Here is a 20,492-nt window from a genome sequence, read left to right as displayed (position 1 = left end):
TAGCAAGACCACACCATATGCCCAATAAAAGCTTCATTAGAAAGGCATTAGTAGATTAATCCAACTTACTCTGTGGTTTATTTTATTTAGAATGTAATAAGGTAAGTTCATTAGTTTGCAGGCTTAATGTTTTCTACTGTACCTCAAAGCAACTAGTAACAATTCCACTGAGATTCCCCAGATCTCTGTAACACCTGTCAAGATAAACACATGGCTCTCTGGGGGAATCACCTTGGCAACATAACTGAGGGAATCTAGAAAAAAAGTAAGTCTTTCACACACAAAAGAGTGTTACACAGTCTAAACTTGATAAATGATTTTTCACATGCCTCCGAGGTCATATATATCTTTAAGGTAGAAAAAATAGTGAAATCAATCTCTGAAGAACAAATATTTTGGAATGTACAATACTGCATCTGAAATGTATTTTAAAGAACTCGAAGGATGTAGAATAATTATGCAATTTGAATTGAGCCTCAGAAAGGCTGTCTGGAACCAGCAATTTAGTCTCCATCCCCCTAGGGCTAGTATATTAGATTACAAGGATTATTGTTGTGGCAGTATTTGTACCACTACATTTAAGATTAGGTCAGCATTTTCATTTTAAACCTGTATGTTCAGAGGTTCATAACTCAGCTATAGCAAATTTGCTTGGCATTACAAATGTGTTCTGCTCAATGGTGACACTTTTTCTGGAGGAAAGAAAAAAAAAGAAAGAAAGATGCTTAAAGCTAAATAAGTATTTGGACATTTTCAAGTTATGACTGCCAAAAGTTCATGTCATCTTCTTGCAACTCTGCTTTTTAGATTCAGTTCTTTCTACAGCTGACTTGTAGCACTACTGCTGTCTGGAGTCTAAAGAAATGTATTGCACTGGACAAAGAGTAGATGGCTGTACCTTATCCCTGTCTTTGCCAAGATTGTAGTAGGACTAAGACGATCAAGGAAGGCAGGAGGTGGAACTTCATTGTACATCCTCTTCTCAGCCAAGGCCGGAAAAGTGAGGGGTGTTGTGTGATGTTCATGACTCATAATGGGTGATATCTTAGAAGTTCTGTCGGAAAACCTGTTTAAAAATGCACTCCTGACTTTAGGTGCCCCACAAACATCATGTAGGGCTCTCTTGGCTACCACTGAGCTTCCCACAAAAACAAACAAACAAACCAATCAACTTTACATTGCAAGGTCTTTAAACTCAATTTCCCCATTTTGTGGCTGTTGCACTATGAGTCTATTGTGAGCTTTCCTTGACATGGCATTTAATATCTCAGTTATTGTGCGTGGTAAACAATATCAAGGACTGCAAACAACTCTGTAATACACACACTTCTCCTATTTCTGGAGGCCTTTATCAACAAATAGGCTTTGCATATGCTTTGTGTGCTTGTACTGGATACAAAAAAGCACAATACTGGGTTCTTTTATTGGCATTTCTCATCAAACTTCTTGGTGACTAATTTACAACCTATTTTTGTGGTGGCTTGTTTTTTTGTCCCTAGCTGGGGTATTTGCTGAGGAGTTCAAATCAGTAGCATTCAAGCTGTACCAGGGATCTCTCTTTTCTGTGGCAATGCAGTGCCAGTTCCTGCAGCAGCACTGGGAGAAATCAGAGAGACTTTTGCAGGTTCTGCTGCAGCAGCCTAGTTGCCCATAGAATTAACCACTCATGTGGTAGGCCAGAGAGAGCATGGCTACAGAGTGTTTGCTACAGACTGCAAATCTCTCAAATGCCTCTATGTACACGCAGGTGGACTTGGCCTTAATTCCTGTGGCTCTAGGTTGGAGTCAAAATGGGAATGTATACAAAGTGTTAGAACTCCTTGTGAGAAGTTAAACCAAAAAAAAAAGAAAAGAAAATACGACATTAAGTGGCATCGCAGCACCGGGAGCCAGCAAAAGGCAGCCCCAGTGGATTCTGAGCCATCCTCCTCAAGCCAGGTCAAATCAGGGCTAACTCAAGTAAGGATGAACAGACTTGGCAAAATGCCCAGATGACTTACGGACTGACCAAAAGGGACCTTCTCTCCAAAGTCAGCATTCCCCACTGGAAAATATTCTCCACAAGCCCTTTCGGTTCTAAATTGAAAAGATCTGGCTTATGTGCATGGCTTCAATGAAATGAAACAAAATGAAAATCAGCTTGCTTTTGACAGCAAGGAATAGAGGGAAAGAAATTACTTTATACACACAGAGTCAAGAAACATTTATTATGAAGATTTAAGCCTATCTGGATGGATGGAAAAGACTTATTAACTGTACCAGGATTTGTTTTGAACTATGCATAGTGAGAGAATAGCTGCACTACAGAGAAAGCAGCCTAGTATTTCCTTTGTCAGCTCCCCTTTATTACACAAGTACCAAAATTTCGAATTTCTGTGCATTTTATGGCTGCACAAATACTCCATCCATCCTCCTAGAATCATATATTTTACCTTCCAAGTCTTCAAGTACTTCATATGATAAAGTTGATTGGTTTAAATGGTTTCTGCCCTAGGTTATGTAGGGTTAGGACACAAACTGGACATGGATGACAGGCCTTGGTTCAGTATCTTGCAACTAACTGGCTTTTGAAAGGAACATTCTCTGCTGTTTAAAAAAAGGTTACACCCTCCAATGTTATCAGACATCAGTAAAAGTACTGGGAGATACAATGTATAGGTCATTAAATTAAGCAGTGCTTATAGTGGGAAGAGGAAACATTAGCTTGACTCTTTTATTCTCTAAGCCTCTGTCTGGGCTGTATAAACATAAATTCTGGTCTGTTTAATTGTAATCACAAATGTCCATGTGTTTTCAAATTAAGGGAGAGTCCAAGCCTAGCAGTGGGGAAAACATGTAACATAAAACACAGGTAGTGTGTTAAAGCTGTGCATAATTAATTATGTAGTATTCCTGTAATACAGTTACAGATTTGTGGAGGTGTTTTGGATTGGGTTTTTGTTGGGGTTTTATTTTTTGTTTTGTTTTGTTGTTTTGGTTTGGGGTTTTTTTTTTTTTTTTTTTTTTTTTGCTGAACAGCACTTGAGCTTCAGGAGTTTAAGAGTGGATGTTGTTACACTAAGTGCAGGATTAACTAGAGGTAGCCAGAGGAGACTGGTTGCATAAGGTGGCACTTAACCAAAAGGAGGCCTGAATTTAACTGACAGCTTCTGCTGGCCTAAGGCGTGGTCTGCACTTCAGTTTTGCTGGTGTTGCTGAAGTTGTCCATCTTAGCTGATCTGTCTGTACCATTGCAGAGAGATGTGGTCATACCAGCAAGAAGTATCTGATTTTGTTTGAGGAAGTGATGTAAACTGTATTCGTGGGCGTACTTTTTTTGTTTGTATGAATTTTCTTTGGGAGCATTTAGTGTTATAGCATAATGGCACTGGAAGAAATCAGGGAAAAATGTGTTCTCACAGTTAAGGATATTCTTGCTCAAAAATTTAGGAGCCTACTGGTATTAACAGAGTTCATTTGGTGGAAATACTTTGATTAAAAGTCACATTTACTACCAATGTGAACTGCACAGGGTAAGTGTTAAATGGGACTAACTTCACTGAGAGAAGTTGTTGAGATACTAAAAACTACCTTGAACCCTACAGTTCATTTTCACACTTTATTTGCTATGCCTGCAGTGGAACATTTATTTGTTTACACAAACTCTTGTTTGTTGCCTTCTTTTGTACCATTTCTTCCTTCTTTGAGTGAACCTTCATAGACATACCAGCATGTTGATTGTGTTGGGAGTACAATTCTGTGTCCTTGGGGATTAAAACCAGGTTATTTCAACTTCAGTTAGTCCTCAGATAACAAAAATTCATACTCTTATGTCAGCAAGGGGTAAAAAAAGGCAATCATTTTAAATAAGAAATGCTGCTTACCTTTGGTTTTCATAGTGTTTACTTGCAGAAGCTTTTAACTGGTCATTAAAAAGCGTAACTCCAAGTGCCAAAACACCCAATTAAACTTTCTAAATAGGATCACAGAATCATGGAACCATTTAGGTAGGAAGAGACCCTTAAGATCACCACTAACCTAGAACTGTCAAGTCTGCCACTGAATCATGTCCCTAAGTGCCGCATAGAATCCTGGAATGGTTTGGGTTGAAAGGGACCTCAAAGATGATCTCATTCCAAGCCCAGGCAGGGGCACTTCCCACTAGACCAGGTTGCTCAGAGCTCCATCCAACCTGGCCTTGAACACTTCCAGGGATGGGGCAGCCCCAGCTTCTCTGGGCACCCTGTGCCAGTGTCTCACCACCCTCACAGTAAAGAATGTCTTCCCAATATCTAATCCAAATCTCTGCAAGTCTTTTAAATACTTCCAGGAATGATTAATTCACCACTGCCCTGGGCAGCCTGTTCAAATGCTTGACAACACTTGCAGAAATTTTTCCAAATACCCAATCTAAACTTTCCCTGGAGTGACTTGAGGCCATTTCTTCTTGTTCTATCACTTGTTACTTGAGAAAAGAAACCGACACTCACCTGCAAGCTCCTTTAAATCAAAACATGCAAAACTTATAAGTATCTGACTAGCAGATACTTCAAATTGGAAAGAAGTGTTATTAGCTTGCTGAAAACACAAGAAAAAAAATTGATCAGGAGATGATTTTACTTCCTGGAATGTCCTTATTTTGCCTTCCTGTCTCTCTCCATCTTGCTTTCATACACTTTCTTCTTCACCTTCCTGGTATTCTTTTAATTTTCAATCTTTTAATATTTTCTGCAAATCAGTTCTCTCCCATTTCTCACCCTTGCACTGCATTAGATCACCTTTCTCCCCCATGAAACTTAGATAGTCCTCTCTTGTTTGTGGTTCAGAGTGCAGAGCCAGAAAAATGTCAAATGTTGTTAAAATTAGAGCTGCTACACGCAAAGTGCTGATCACGTTGCCAGATCCAGAAAGGGATGCCTACTTAGAGGGCAGTCATCCCATTCACACTTTAATAGGGCACTTAAGTAAGAGCTAGATGCCTAAATAGTTTTGTGAAGATTTGGCCTTTGTGTACTCAACTCTTGGTTTGGATGCGCAGCAGCAAAACAATCCATTAATTTAACAGTCCCTAAGTAGCATTTAATATCATAATGTAGCACCTAAAAATGACCCATTATAGTCTATCTGATGAGAAAAAACAACTTCTCTAAGTAGTCTCCAGGCACAGATTGAAACTAGAAACTTTAGTGGCAGTTGTATATGTGCTCTGCATAAATAGTACATATTTAATAAAGTAGAGTGCTTAAAAACCCCTTTTATCTTCAGTAAAATATTAAATGAAGTACCTTGGAAGTACCTAAACATTTTATTCATTCGTCCTTGTTTTTTAAGCACTTTAGGCCTCCCTGGCACAGTAGATGGCAGATGGAGCAAGAATTTAGATTAAGGTACTCAAACTACAAAGATATCCAACAATACAGAGTACTTACAGAAAGTCCTTCTGAATCCACACCGAAGTGTATCTTCAACCAAAGTGGAACAAATTGTGCTTGGGATGAAAGGGCAGGTTACACCTAATGGGGAATCCCTCAATGGGGATGGAGCCATGCTTTCCTGGATGCCAGCAGGGAAACTCCCACTGTAAGGTAGCACAGTACAGCTCCCAATGGCGGCCTTGAAACAGCACAGCCGAGCAAAGTCAGTCTAGACAGGATTTGCCAACTGAAATTTTATCTGAACAACTGCGTTGCCAACTGTATCATTACACAATTGGCAATACCAGCTTCCTATTTCAGAGGAGTGATAACAATTTTAAGTTCCTCGTCTGTAGGATGTCTAGAATCATTAAGAACAGTCAAGTTAACTACTGCCTGTTTCTAAAACAGCAGCAACATGTGAACAGTTTAATGAAAAACTGGTTCCAGTGACTGAAATATTTTGTTTCCCAAGTCAGATTGATAGAAAACCTAGTGGTATTTATGGATGAAATTTCTAACACATATTACTTGCATGAACAGGAAACATATATCAGGAGGTTTAATTTTATGAGAGCTGTCAAATCCAGGCTGACATTTCTTTAAGGTTTCATTCATTTTTTTTTCCTTCTTTCCCTAACTCTAAAACTTAGAGAATTTCTTGTCTTTTATTTTTTTAGGAGGTGACAGTGCATGACAGTTGAAAGCTGATAGTTTGGAAAATTGGTGTTCCTTCTTTCACAAGCAGGCTTTTGGAGACAGGTTGGAAAAGTCACTGACTTCCACCTAAGCTGCCTTTCTCTCTGGAGAGCCGGGGGTGTTAGAGGGTGACTCCTGCCCCGCAGGGGCGCTGCCCCGGGCCAGGGCGGATGCGGGCTTCCTTCGGGGTGCGTGTCTGCCCTTCCACGGAGCGCAGAAAGAGCTCGGGCTCTGGGACTGCTGCTCTCCTCACTGCATTAAAGCTTTGTTGCAATTTACCTCGGCGTCTTGGCAAAACTTCGGGTGCGGGATGCGACGCGTCCAGGTGGGCAGGGGTGTGACCAGCACCGCCCCCGGGTCAGGGCAGGAGTTGCCGCTTGCTCGCAGCTGCTCCGGGAGTTCGGGGTCCTTTCGTCGCTGTGTGAGGCCCCGGCACGACCCCGCGGTGAAGGGCGTTTCTGTCTCCGGGGGGAGCGATCCGCCCTGGGCTGAGCGGAGCCGGGGCGAAACGCCTTTCTCGTTCCTCAACCTACGCAGCTGAGCAAAGGTTGCGACTTCCCTTCGCACCCGCGGGAATTAGCGCCTCGGCAAATTGCAGCGGTTTTCGTTTTAAATTAACGCGAAATGTATAAAAAAACCCCATTCTCACGCCCACCGCTCGCCCTCTCGCTTTCACGCATCCGCACCCCGCACCCATGATCTCATGCTGCTGAAGGCATGGCACAAGATCTACGGCAGGCTGGGAGCGGGGGAGGGAGGGAGGCAGGGAGAGGAGGGCCGGGAGTGTGCGGCTCGCACACCCTGCTGTGCCCAGGTGCGGTACTGCAGGGGCTGCGCCTCCGCGCCCGGCTCCGGGGGGCGCAGGACCCGCCGCGGGGTGATAGGCTGGCCCTTAGAATACCGACCCTTGGCTTTTAAACGTGACAGCGGCTCCCACGGCACCCTCGGCTCTGTGTGTGTGCGGGGGTGGTGGTGTAGGGTAGCCCTCACCCCTGTTTTGGGGGTAGGCGTAGGGCGAGCGGCCCCGCACCCGGGTGGCCGTGCGGGAGCTGCCGGCGCCGCCCTGCAGCTGCGGGGGAACGGGGGGGCTCGGCTCAGAAAGGCTTTATTTCAGCCCAGTTTGCGGCTGCGGTGGGCGGCCGAGGTGCGGTAGTTGAGTAGTGCCGGAGAAAATCCCGGTAACTCTTTGTTCGGCGCCGTGTGTATAATTATCGGATAATCACAGCCGGTGCCCGAATAGACGGAGGGAAACATCTGACGGGAGAAGTTTAGGCCAATTAAAAGACCCCGAAATCGTTCTTTTAAAGATGAAAGTGGGTTTTCAAGACACTGGTACCTCAGAACTATCGGAGGAGGGGAAGTGCTCCCGCCGTGCTGCTGACTCCGCGGCGCGGGTGGGGAGGAGAGGCGTGTGAGTGTGTGTGAGTGTGTGTGTGTGTGTGTGTGTGTCCCCTCCACACCGCCCGAGCCGCGTTCTGGCAGTGCGCGGCTCCCGAAAGGCTGAGGAGAGGCAGCGCGACTGTGTGGGAGCTGAACTCAGCCTCCCTCTTTAACATAGGCTCGTCCTCTGCATTGCATCCAAGCCTCAGCGATTTGCTGTTCGGAGACTGCAGATTTGCATAGCCCTGCTCCTCGCAAGCGTGCTTATTTTTATTTTTATTTTTTTTTCCCAGCTTCTTTCATAAGGGTGCACTATTCTCCCTGAAAACATCCTCCGGTATTACTGTCAATAGCCAGACCATTGAGATTGCCGGAGCAGCCTGATTATTGTCTGGCGGCGTGTGCGAGTGTGTGAGTGTGTGTTCGCGAGTGTGAGTGTGTGCGCGCCGGGAGAGAGCTCTCTCGGTGAGGGCTCACCAGTTTGGAGATGAATGGAGGGAAGAGCAGCAGTTTGATTTTTCTCTGCTTTCCCAGCGCTGGCTGATGGAGTGGCATCCCCTTTTTTCTTCCTTAGCAGAAATGTGGCATGATTGGCTACACTGTGGATTACTGAGGATGTGGGAATGCTTGGCATTCTCGTAGCCCTTGCAACTGTGGAGTATTGTTAATGAGCACCAGCCCCGGGAAAGCTGAAACTAACGATTGTTTGGGCGCGGGGCTTTTCCCCACTTCCACCTCTTTGCGAAGGCTCTGAACTGCCTGGATTCTCTGACTATGTCTCGGATTGTTTTGGGTAGAAGAAGACCTGGAAAAAAGGATCCTCATAGGCTTTCCCAAAGGGAAGAGATGGCTCGCCTGGTGCCGTGAGCTGCAGCCAGCGCCGTGTGCGAGTGTGCGAGCGCCTCTGCCCAAAGTTTGCCTCCGTTGCTGTGGCTGCTGCTCCTCCCGAGGACGCCGCGGGCCGGCTCGTCGCGCACCGGAGGATGGGGGGGCTCCTTAGGGGCAGCCCGGAGCCGGGACCCGCCAGCAGCGGCAGCAGCAGCACCGGCGGCGGCTTGGCCCTGCTCTGGATAGTCCCGCTCACTCTCAGCGGCCTCCTTGGGGTGGCGTGGGGCGCCTCCAGTTTGGGCGCTCACCACATTCACCATTTCCACGGCAGCAGCAAACATCATTCAGTGCCTATCGCTATCTACAGGTCACCGGCTTCCTTGCGAGGCGGACACGGTGGGTTCGGGTGCCGCTCGGTCCCTGCGCGGTCGGGGGCGCGCCGCCCCGCAGAGGTCAGCAGCGGGCTGCGGGACCCCGCGGGCCGGGGCTGCGGCGGCGCTCGGGGGGAGGACGAGGAGACGGCGGAGAAGGGCTGGGCTGCGGGGCCGGGCCCGCCGGGAGCCCCGCCGGGCGGGGTGCGGGCCCGTCCCGCCGCTCCCGGCAGGGAGGGGGGCTCGGCCGGCCCCCGGCTGGGTGGGGGATGCTGCCGGGGCCGCCGGGCATCCCCTGGGGCTGGCGGCGTGCCCGTGCCGTGCGCCCCGCGGGGTGGCTGCGGGGTCTGTAGTCGCGGGGCAGGTTCTGGAGCGGAGGCTCTCCCGCACCCCGCCGCTCCCTGCCCCGCCGCAGAGGGAGCCGCCTGGAAAGCCCAGCCCGGAGGCGCCCGGAGCTGCGGCCCCCGGCTGGGAGCGCCCCGCCTCGTTTCCCCCCACCCCGGTCCCCTCCCTCGGTCCCCTCCCTGCCCCAGTGCGGGGACACACGCTCCGGGCAAGCCGCCCCCGCGGCGGAAGCAGGGCAGGGCAGGGCGCCCGGGGAGCCCGGCGCGGAGCGAGGGGCGGGGAGGGAGCCGGTGCGCTGCTTAAACCGCTGGTGATGATTGTGCTGCTTCCAGTTCATTACCTTGGTCGAAAGTCGATGAACTAAAGCAAAGGTCAGCTCATTATGCTGGGGATCGGGGGAGCGGTAAGCGCTGAGACGCTGAGGCAGGGAAGCTATGCCCACTGTAGCGGGCAGCAAAGGGACGGAGATGAAATTCTTTCCAGGTGGAAATACATTTTGCTTAAGAACGACAGTGCTCCGGTAGTTAGTTTCTGAAGTGACAGGAAGCTGCTTCAGTGCCCTTTGGAAAGCCCCGTTCTCTTTCCTTTTGCATGCAGACTTGTGAGAACCTGCACATCAATACATGCAGAATAGATGTGCATACATATGTTCGGTAGCACCAAAAGCTGTCAAAAAAAGCGACGCACCAGACTGTGTTTTAAGGATTTAAAGCCTCCCTTTGTCTCCGAGGGAGGAAGAGAAGATAAAGAAATCCCCTTGCTGGTTTCTGATTAGATTATACAGCTTCATTCCTCTTCATTTTCTCATCTCGCCTTGCTTCATTTGCACGACCATGCGATGTCATTTACAGGCTTTGCAAAGTAAAAACCAGATCTGCTACTTAACCTTTTCTTCTCTGTTCAAGATGACCTAGTTGCAGGCACGAGGTACTTAGGAATTATTGGATTTTTTCCAGTGATTAACAATGCTGGTATTGGTGGAAACGGTAGCATTGTTTACCTGAAAATTCCCACTGTGTTCTAAATATCCTTTGATACATAACTGCCAGAAAAGATGAAGTGTACAGAAATACCTCTTCTTAAGCGTTTTGTTATTTTTTAAAAAGTTGTATGACTGGTCTAATTAAAAACAAAACAATTGAGACATTCAGCCCACCACTCTTGTCTGTAGCGCACTTGAGGTGGTGCAACATTGAGAATGCTGCATGTTCTGTAATGTATGGGGAGAATTAAAGATGTAAGTGTGTGCAGATACATGTATATGCTTATTATTGTCTCAATTTCTGTCCATATGAGGATATCGTGTAGGTGCTTGCTATCCATTTGAGGGAAGGCTAAAAGGATGAGGGGAAAAGAAACATCACTGTAGAGGTACCAGCTACGATTCCTTAGAAAGCATTTTAAAATCACACCTTTTGCTAATTTTTGAAAGCATTACCTTGAACCCAGTCAAAGGGTGATGTGTAAAAAAGCAGCTTTCTCAGAAGAAATAGGTCTTTTTAAAGAAAATGAAATATGAAGAGGTGGAGCTGCCACTAAAGGACTTCATAGGGAAGCCCAGGAGCCTCTCCAGAAGTTAAGTAGCTGATTTTATGAAAAGAGGGATGTTCTCTGTCATAAGGCGGTATTTCAGAATGTTTACTGGGTAACTCTAAGTGTCTTTGCTTTCCTGTGTTTGTGAGACGTTCTGCTATCTGACAGCATTTTAAAATGTTTAATTCCTTTCATTATTAATTCTTCAGAGAGGTGATCCTATTTGCTTCTGTAAGCCTGACAGAAGCATTTCTGTCTCAGGCTGAGCAGTGTTGGACACAGTTCCTGTGGAGCCCAACACTGTATTTCTAAGCATCAGTCAGAGGGAACTGGATGAGGGAGAAGTGTGTGTGTGTGTGTGCTTGTTCCTTGCCTGCTCTTCTCCAGTATCCCCAGCCCCTGCTGACTTAGCCAGGTGAGAATTTGCTTCTCAGGCTTGTATCCTTCAGCATCAGCTCCATTCAGTTTTGCAGTTATTTTGTTCTAGTCTAATACGGTTGTACATAAAAAACTGCAGTTTTATGGTGACCTCATAGCAGCTTTTTTTGTTACTTTGTCAGCTTCTTGTAGCATCATACCTGCTAAAAGTGGAAAAGAGCTTTTAGGGCAGGTCAATTAGTCGATCCCAAATGGAAGCATTGCTCTCTAATATTGTGAATTAGAAGTGTGAAAGGAAGGAGAAATGATCACTTTGTTCAGGCACTCAATAAACATCACCACAGTCCTCAGACATCCACACCCTTCCCCTTTTCCCCTGCACTGGCTAGCCCTGACACCCCCATCCTCTCGGGTTTAATTTTTTTAATCTTTCAGTTTTCCTTGAGCCAACCCAATTTTAGCTAGTAGTATAAGCAAAGCCAAAAGCCCAGCATGGCTGGATTTCTTCCATTTCTTTTGAAAAAAACCAAACCACAATCTTGCTGCTAACATTCTCATCAGGTAATTTTGCTGGGATTTTGCTTAGTAGTATGATCTCATGTGGTTTTAGCGGACAGTATTGTGCCTCACAGAGACATAAACAGAATCCCAACCAAGCAATTAGCTCACCATATTAGACAAAAAGTAGTTCAGCACACAGTCTTTTAATACACCAAAAGTCAAAATTCAACAACTTTCGAGCCTGATCAAATGATTTTTCAATTTTGCTCTCTGACTCTCATTAAACTCACGTGAAACATTGGTGAAAGATTTGAAAGTTTAACCACAGGAAGGAATAAGAAAATAATTCTGTGGATCACAACATCAGCGAGGTAAAGAGAAGTACAGAGAAGTAAGAGAGAGACTAATGTTAACAAATTTGAATCATACACTGCTTAGCCCTCACCAGTGGTCTCTTGTAGCATGTGGTTTATTTGATGATTTATGTCCATACCTACTTGATCCATTTAAGAAGGTGGCTATGGCTTTTGTTACAGCTGTATCTATCATGAAGTCTGGTTTTTTGGTTTTTTTTTTTTTGAGTAGATAGAATAGTTCATACTCTAGATTACAAAAGCAGGGATGATCCATGGCAAAACCCATGAAAAATGAAAGAGATTGCAACTTCCTCAGTAACTTTAAATGAAGCAGGCTTTTTCTTTAAGAATCTAGGGACATGATGGATCACATGTGAAGGGAAAATTGCATGTTGAATATGTTAAAAGTGTAGCCATATGGATGGCTGTCATCATCCACATTCACTCCTGCCTTCCTGCAAACACTTCCTTACTGTCTACTCTCTTAAGCCCTCACAATTCCCTACAATTCAGTTACCAGATGACAAGTACAGTGCGTCCACTTCTGATTGTTTCTTCTTTCTGTGCTCTCAAGATCTTGCTGAGGCTAAATACAAACTGATTCTGCTTTTTTTAAAAATTTGTGGGAATAGGAACCAGGAGGTGAATAATGAAATCTGCATGTTGATATGTGCATGTGCTTGGAAAGAAAAGGCAAAAATGGGGAGAGAATAGGACCACATGCTCATGGGCAGAACAGAAAGAGCCAAGTTCTGTGTGTAGTAGGGCTTGTGCACTTAAAGGCCTGACTTAACTCAGTGCCAGAAGAGATTTGACTTGATGAGGCTTAGGACTAACATGTGGGGCAGTGGTTTAGGAGGAGCAGAGGAAGCCTGAAGTAGAGAGAATGGGGTTCTGGGAGCAGATCTTAAGAAAGTGGTAGTTTGGGTGCTAGGGACCTTTGTAGTGGAACAGTAGAGGGATTTAAGAGGTTGAGCTTCAGCAGCAAAGTTCCTGAGCAGGAATAAGGGTTTGTGGAAAATGAGAGTTCTGAGGAATAGAAGTTGGCATGTTTTGGAGCTGACAACAGAGGATGGTGTGTTACCACAGCACATCCACTCCTCCAGTGTTTTCCATCCAGAGCATGATGTGGCAGCAGGGACATGCATATTGATCTCCCACTCCTGAGCTAGGCCAGCTTCTTCCAGGCTCTGCTTCACCATTGTTGGCAGAGCTCACGTGCACTGGATTCACCCACATGATGTCCATGTGGAAAGACTTCTGCAGTAGAGTCACCAGGCCACTGTTACTGGAGTACCCAACAGCAGCCTGGTCAGGCAGCGCTTGTTCAGGGAAGATGCCTGTTGAACTCCACAGGAGTTTTCACCAAATAAAAACTGCAGGACCAGAATTGCAACACTGCAGTGAAATAATTTATACCACCACTGTGAAGTATATGACCCAAACAACTTCGAAAGATGTCCCTATGATGTATAAAAAACATTTTAATTTTGTAGGAAAACCCCAACTAATTGGTGTAGGTAAAAATAATTTTATGGCCTTTTACTATTTTTTTTTTATTTTACTGGAATTGCTCTTTAGGTATATAAAGATAATAAACCAAATAGTTTTAGGGATTAGAGTGAATGAAATGACATTTTTTGGCTACAATGTGCTTATGTTGCAGAAAAGAGTTATATTTTAATTAAAACATCAAAAGTAAATGTTTCCAGATGTTCAAGCGTTGTTACTCAGTGTGATGTTAGAGGTAGAGGTGAAAAAGTCTCATTTTCATCTTATAATTGCCTTTTAAAATGTTTTTTCAAACATGTTTGTATATCACAATCTTTTTAAATGCCTCCTTTTCATTCAGAGATTTTCAAATATATACTACCTCTCCTGCTCTGAGTACTTCTTACTCACAACTGAGACATTTTTGTGTTTTAAGACTGTAAAGCATAGCAGGTTCTCAATGTCTTTAAATTATATAAATTTTATATCCCCTTTCAAAATTTCCAATATGCTCCATCAGTTATTATCCCCATCAGCTGCCAAAGTATTAACATCAGTTGGAATGGAATGAATAACAAAGCAATTTCAGTCAGCATAGTGGTTAATTGGCTGTGCAGTTGGATATGCATATTAGGAACTTGGGTTTCTATATTATTATTTCTGTCAATATGGCTTGTCAAGGAGGCCCACAGTCTTCAGGCTTCAGGACTGGGACAGTCTGCAGCACTGTAATCAAAAGTGGAATGTTGCCCATGGATTTCTGATAAGCATCTTTATACAAGTCCCACTGCCTTGGTACATGCATAGCTATTGATTGACTGGGGTGCCTTTACAAGAGCTAAATAAATAACAACACTGCTGTCACTTATCAGCAACACCACTTTTGCCTCAGCCTATGGTAACCATGTTTTTTAGATTTAAAGCATGTTCTATTGTCTTTTAATCAAATACTGTTTGAAATAAGTTATCAGAAGAAATTAATTTAGCATTCAATGCAGTGTACTTCCTGCTGTTTCTAATTTTCAAAGATGGATTTTTTTCTGATAGTGAAAAGTTGACTTGGCTTTAAGGGAAATTTCCTTCTGTCTCTACATTTTACTCCAAGGGAGAACTCTGCAGGCAAAACTACTGCACCCAGTGTGATTTAAGCTCAACCAATTCTGCAGTCCTAATATTTTCTCCCCTTTCTCACCCAGATGGTCATTACCATGGTTAACCATAGGAAAATAGGCTTGATTACTGTGGTTTGAATGGATCACATAGTGTCGTTCACTGACGTTTATCTTTTGTCTTTCCTTGGTCAAAGTTTGCAGTAGTTCTCAACCTTTCTGAGTAATCAAGATGACATTGCTGACCTCTCTCTTGTCTTTCCCCAGACTCAGTTAATTTATCTCTCTGTGATTAAGTTTGATGTCCTCATGTCTATCGCAGTGTCTGTAATGCATTTTTCTAAGCTAACAACTCCCTTTCTGGTTTGTAAATACAGTGTAGGCAGAGCTGATAGATCTTGCTGTGATAATAAGCTGACTTGTGAATGTAGCTGTGATTATAAGGAGAATGGAAGAGTCTAATTTGATGAAAAAAGGTTTATTATAAATAAAAATACTGTTCTATGAAATTAAAAGCAAGAAACATAGGCCATGTACTTACCATCACTTAGGCACTATTTTCCTTCTGAATAGCTACATGGACGTCTGGAAGGGCTTTCCTTGCCTCTTTCTCATGACTTTATATACATTTGTGCACAAGCACGTGCATGCTCTTACATATCACAGTTGTTCCATGATGAGAAAATGGTCCACAGTGGTGAGTTGGAAAAGAGAGAGCTTCTCTAAGAGTTGAAAATGTTAAAAAAACTACTCAGTGACAATATTCATTAACCACAGATGCAACTGGTCAGAACAACCAAATTAATTATTCCCTTCCCTCTTAATTGACTGAAAAAATGAGCCAGAGAAATAAAGTGTGAAAGGAGGAGCAAAGAAATAGTGCTGCTGGATGTCACCCCATGGGACTGGGGTAAGGTGGTAGGGAGAGTGCCATGCTTAGGAGAAGTCACCATCTCTGACCCCCAATTATTGAACCATGGTAGAAAAAGAATTCTGAATTTCTGAAAGCTCTGAAATGGTCAAGTCCACCAAAATAGCCCAGGTTAAGGGTATGAGTCGCTTATGCACTGTAGGTAACCTAAGATTCAAAAAGCTTTTTTACTTGGGCTTGGTTGACAAAGAAAGTGTGCATATACAATAAGCACATCATAGCTGGGACCCTAAATCCCAAAAGGCCAGACAAGGTGGGAGGTGAGGCAAGGTTTACCTGGAGGAATAAGGAATGTACATAGACTTTTTGTTGTTGTACTGCATATTTGAGCTGTAAGTGGCACAAGGACAAGTCTTCCTTTAAAATCCCTGGCTAGGTATATCCTGAAGAGCTTGCTGCTCAAACTTGGAGAGACAGAGGCTCGATAACAGAGGATTTGCTCAGATCCTTCTGGTGTTCAGGGAGCCTTAGCAGGGGGTGCCCTTGGACAACTACTCCAAAATGTTAGAAGTGTTAACTCTTTCTTTAGCTCTCTTTTACTGCAGCTGTACATGCAAAGAAATGCCAACAAGCTTCTAAAGCAAGTTGACTGCTTTCTAAATGTGTTCTTTAATCCCTTCATATCTACAACTGAGATAGTGCTTCTCTAATTTACTTAATTAATTCAGCTCATCTGCATTTGTAAAATAAAGAAGAATAGAGAATGACTAGACTTGGAGAAATTTCAAAAAAACATGAGAAAGTTTCTCTACCTTGAAGAAGAATCAGATATAGTCTTAATCCTTGTCTGAATTACTGAATCACTGGAGTTGGTTGTGTTTCTCAGTGACAGCAGCTCTAGAGCCCTGGGAAGGAGGTGGAGAGGAGAGGGGGACAAATTGCCACAGACTTGGCTCTCCTGACTGACCAGTGGAGACAAGGAGATGTGAAGGAAGTGAGCGCTACAAAAGGCACTGTTTCTAATCGTTGACCCAGGCCTGATTTGATTTTATTGAGGTCAAGGCCAAGATTTCCACTGGATGACCTGATGGTTTTGCCTCTGTCAGATACGATGTGTCTCAAGTGCACAACACTTCTGCCCCTGGTCTCCCTCCCTAAAATAATGCTGCCTAAACTGTGGGCAAAATATTGCAAATAATAATGCAAACACGTGCATTTTTGAAATGTTTGGTGCAGTTAGTGGATGCATTCACTTTATTTCACGTGACAAGAATTATGAGGGAGCTTTCAGAGAATATAATGAATTGCCATATTTATGGAAAACATATGAGCATGAATTGAATCATGCCGTTATTTTGGGTTTTGATAGTCAGTGCCCACAGAGAGGGTTTAGAAGTTGTGACAAAACAACAGATGTGAGATTAGCCCCTTTGGCTGTGTCTAAATGGATGCGTCCTAAAATCCTGGTGTCCCAGTTGGTCAGAACATTCTGTGGCGCTCATCCAAGCCCCATCTTTCCAGTCATCCTCTTCTCAGGCTGGTTTGTGTTTGCAGTTTGCCTTGCTGTGGATTTTAAATCTGCCTGGGGCATGCACCCCAACCCTGGCATTCAGAGCAGCTCTCAAATACTGCTGTCGATTATTCTGAAAAAAATAGAAATGCTGTGAATGTCCTCTTCCTAAACAATCTCTTATCTCAAGTGAGGCTAAATAGAACATTACATGGGCAAGTGAAAGTGAGGGTAAAGACTACAGTCATTTTATTGCTGAAAGCTTTTCCAAGTAACTTTTTATTTCTTGGAAATTTTACTGAATTTGTGGGAGTGTGATTGCTCCTGTTATGCCTTATGAATTAGAAGACCTTATTTTTCAAGTCCTAAGTCTAAGAAACTTGCAATATGGTTTTGTTAGAACTTGTTGGCTAGAAGGTGTTGTGTGTGAGGGTACATAGGCCAAAAGATCATTTTGCTTGTGCTGACTTCTAACAGAAACCCAGTCACACACAAAGACTGAAGCCAGAACAATTTTTGTAATGATGGTTTTTAACTTATGTAGAATCTTCTCACATTAGCTCGTGAAGCTTCTTTTCACCACTCAGCACAATCTGACAGCTTTAGCTGTTGTCTGACATGAGTGTAGTAAAATCCACTGTATGGCATCTAGAGGGAGAACTTGGTGAAGAAAATATAGTAACAACATTATTTTGTAACAACAGCAAAAACAAACATCTCATTTTGAGATGTTTGACTTTCTTACTGTGCAAACATTGCAAAACTGCAGTTAAGCATGAAGATAAGAGGAGTTATTGGTCTGCTAAGAAGAACAGTGGCCTGTAAATGCCTAACCCAGACACTTAAATTTCAGTAGTAGCTGGCAGTGGTTTTTGCCAGTTCTATGATTATCTAAATGAAAATGCAGTTCCCTCTTAAGTGTGCAGAAGCTTAGCTTCAAAGAGCCTGAGGTCAGCAAAGGTAAACAATTAAACTTGGAAAAACATGTGATATATCTTCTACATAGCAATAGAGGCAGTTATTGATGCTGATATAAATCACAAGTGGCTCACCTGGAGAGTCCCGAGATCCTATCTGTTCATTGTTCTTGTAGGGTCAAATTTTTGTGCCAGGGAACTTACACACTTTGGAAAGGTGGTTTAAGTGAGATCAGTGTATCCTATATTGGTTTGCTGGCATTTGGGATAGGGATGAGTGTCAGTTTTTTCATTGCAAGGTCACTACTGGAGATGTGAGAAAGGCTTGTCCTAAGCTGGTCATAGCAATTGTGGTGTGAGTAAATATGTCAGGATTTTGCAAATATTTTTTGTTTGGTTCAAGTCATTAACTTGAGCTCAGCTGGCTATTTGATAATCACTCGCTTCCTTATTTCTGTTTTCCAAATGTAATTACTTGAAATGGAAAAAAACCTAAAAAAAAATATAATTATCTGTAATCTAGGAATAAATTTACATGTGCATACAGTGTGTAATGGTACTTTTGTCTTCTGTAGGGGTCAGTTAATTGACAAAGTATAGTTTGGAAGAAAAGGAAGATCAGAGGGAGAAAATGAGCAGTCATTATTGCTAAATGAGACTTTGTGTAAATGAGTTCAACATTGCTAAAAAACCTCTGTTTCTGTCATGTGGAAAAGTGGCACATGCATTAACCCTTGCCCTGCATACGCACTGGTGTCTCACTGCTGCCCATGTTGGCACAGCCTTGTCTGGAATGGTTATTCCTGTTTCACAGAGAGCAGCTGAGACACAGTGAATCAGCTTTGCATTCATCTCCTCTTGAATGATTCAAAGAAATCACACAGTAGCCAGACTGGCCACCTGAAAATTCCCTGTGTGTCTCTTGTGCACTTGCCCGTGATGTAAGCGCCATATCTGGGGCATGGCCAGAGTGTGTAGCACTGTGCTCTCCATTGGCACAGCTTAGGGCAGATTCCATGCTGGCTCAGCGTATGCCAGGCTTCAGTCATCCCTCTGTGAGCAATTCCTTGGGCAGTGCTCTTCCCACCACTGCGTGTCAAGCCAAAACCAGCACAGCACAGGTTAAGGATTATTCTGCCTTTGCTTGTGCTTGTTAATGAACAGCCATCCGGTTTGTTCCCGGGAATATGCACAACTTTGCCTACCTAAATGTGAAAAGCATCTATCCATAAGTCACACAGCAGCCTGGAATGGGAAAAGGAATGAAAGGCTCGAGTTCTGTGTTGCTGTTTCATCGCATTGTGTTGTGCCAATGCTGAGATCCAGGAGCATTAAAACAATGTGCTAGTTACTGAACAAATACCACTCTTCCTTCCTTTGCTGTGTAGGTCACACTGTGGGATTCACAGAAATGACAAGCAGAAAAAAAAAACAAAACAGAAAAAGGGGTATATAAAGACAGGAGATAGGGGACAAAGAAAAGGAAAATGAGTTGAGCAGACAGCATACCTTTTTTAAGAAAAAGACATATTTTCTCCCTGTGAAAATTTCTGTGTTTCCCTCACCCCCTCCCCAGGGAGTAACTCCACAGTTTTGATTTTTATAGAGCTATTATAATTATTTTAGATGGAGAAAAAGGTTAAAATACTGATCTTTGTGGATGCCAGAACACCAAACTTTGAGCTCTCATCCCTTCACAGATGAGGTTTGCCTGTCTTTTGGTATAAATCAAATCTTTCCAAACTCCCCATCATTGCTTACATGTCCATATGAGGGGCAGTTGCCTCTGCTTGTCTTGTAATTCCAGTTGCTCATGGTATCTGATGTCTATTAAGTGAGAAGGGCTTTCATAATGCATTGAGTCGAAATTTGAACTGGTGGCTTCACCTCGTGTCATTTTGTTTTGCATATACTGTTTGCCATTTAAATGTTCCCTCTCCATGTAATTGCTCTGGATGTTTGAATGTTGGCATCAGTAGGGAAAGTATTTTCTCTCAGATCCGTGAGTGAGTGTGAATGAGGTGAGGATTTCATTCAATGAAGACAGCTTTGTTGAAAAGGATTAGTTGCCTTTATTACTGTAGGACTGTTAGCATAATTAGCAGTTCATCAGAGTGATTTCACAGGCCATTTTTTGTGACAATGACCGGGGCAAGGCTTTCTAGATTGCAGTGAGTCTGTCTGATTTACCATGTGCCATACCCACAGATATGAAGAGCCAACAGTTACAGAGGAAAGGTCAGATTAGCTTTCTTTCATAATTTTTTTTTTTAATAAAATGTCTTGTAACATGTCTTTTATATCTTATGTTAGTAAATGTTACAGTTTTTAATATTTGTATTATGGTGGCATCTAGAAATTTCAGTCAGAGGTTATGAGCCCATTGTGCTAAGCAGATGGATTGAATAGAAAAAGACAAGAAAGCTGAGGAAATAATCACTCTTTACTGCTGACAATACTCTCCAGGGTAGGTTTCAAAATAGCTCAAGAGCTGTGTAAAATTAATAAGCTGTTCCCCATGCACTGAAATCCTTTTTCATATTACACTGGCATGAGGGATCTCTGTAGAGAGGAGGGGCTGCAAATAAGATTTGCAAGACGATGAGGCTGAAGATTGCCCCTGAAAGTCCAGATTTTACTGAGTCCAATGGATGAGTGCACACTAACAATGTGCATCAAAGTCTTCTGGATGGAACTTGTCCACTACAAAATATCTGCATTGATGAAGTCTGTTTAGTCCTCAGAGCAAGGTTTACTGGGCATAAAACTCGAATCAGTGTCCTTTTGTTTCTTTGGCATCTTTATAACTT

The 20,492-nt window shown here is 43.5% G+C and overlaps 1 protein-coding gene across 12 annotated transcripts in view; it reads left to right on the top strand.

Moving 5' to 3' along the window:
- NRXN1 (neurexin 1) overlaps window positions 1-20,492 on the top strand; it is a gene marked incomplete at both ends in the record, with an annotated part of 666,790 nt that overhangs the window by 391,814 nt on the left and 254,484 nt on the right. For 3 of the 12 annotated variants that reach the window (XM_082302932.1, XM_082302930.1, XM_082302931.1), the window contains one exon: window positions 8,456-8,696. The exons of the other annotated variants lie outside the window; for them this stretch is intronic. In XM_082302932.1, the coding sequence (XP_082159058.1) occupies window positions 8,456-8,696 (241 nt within the window). Of the gene's footprint in view, window positions 1-8,455; window positions 8,697-20,492 lie in introns of those variants that run through there. 12 annotated transcript variants of the gene reach the window in all.

This window comes from Coloeus monedula (assembly GCF_965178545.1).
Source record: "Coloeus monedula genome assembly, chromosome: 2".
NCBI lineage: Eukaryota > Metazoa > Chordata > Aves > Passeriformes > Corvidae > Coloeus > Coloeus monedula.
Note: the sequence above shows the minus strand (reverse complement) of the source record. Positions and strands in the feature narration are given on the sequence as shown.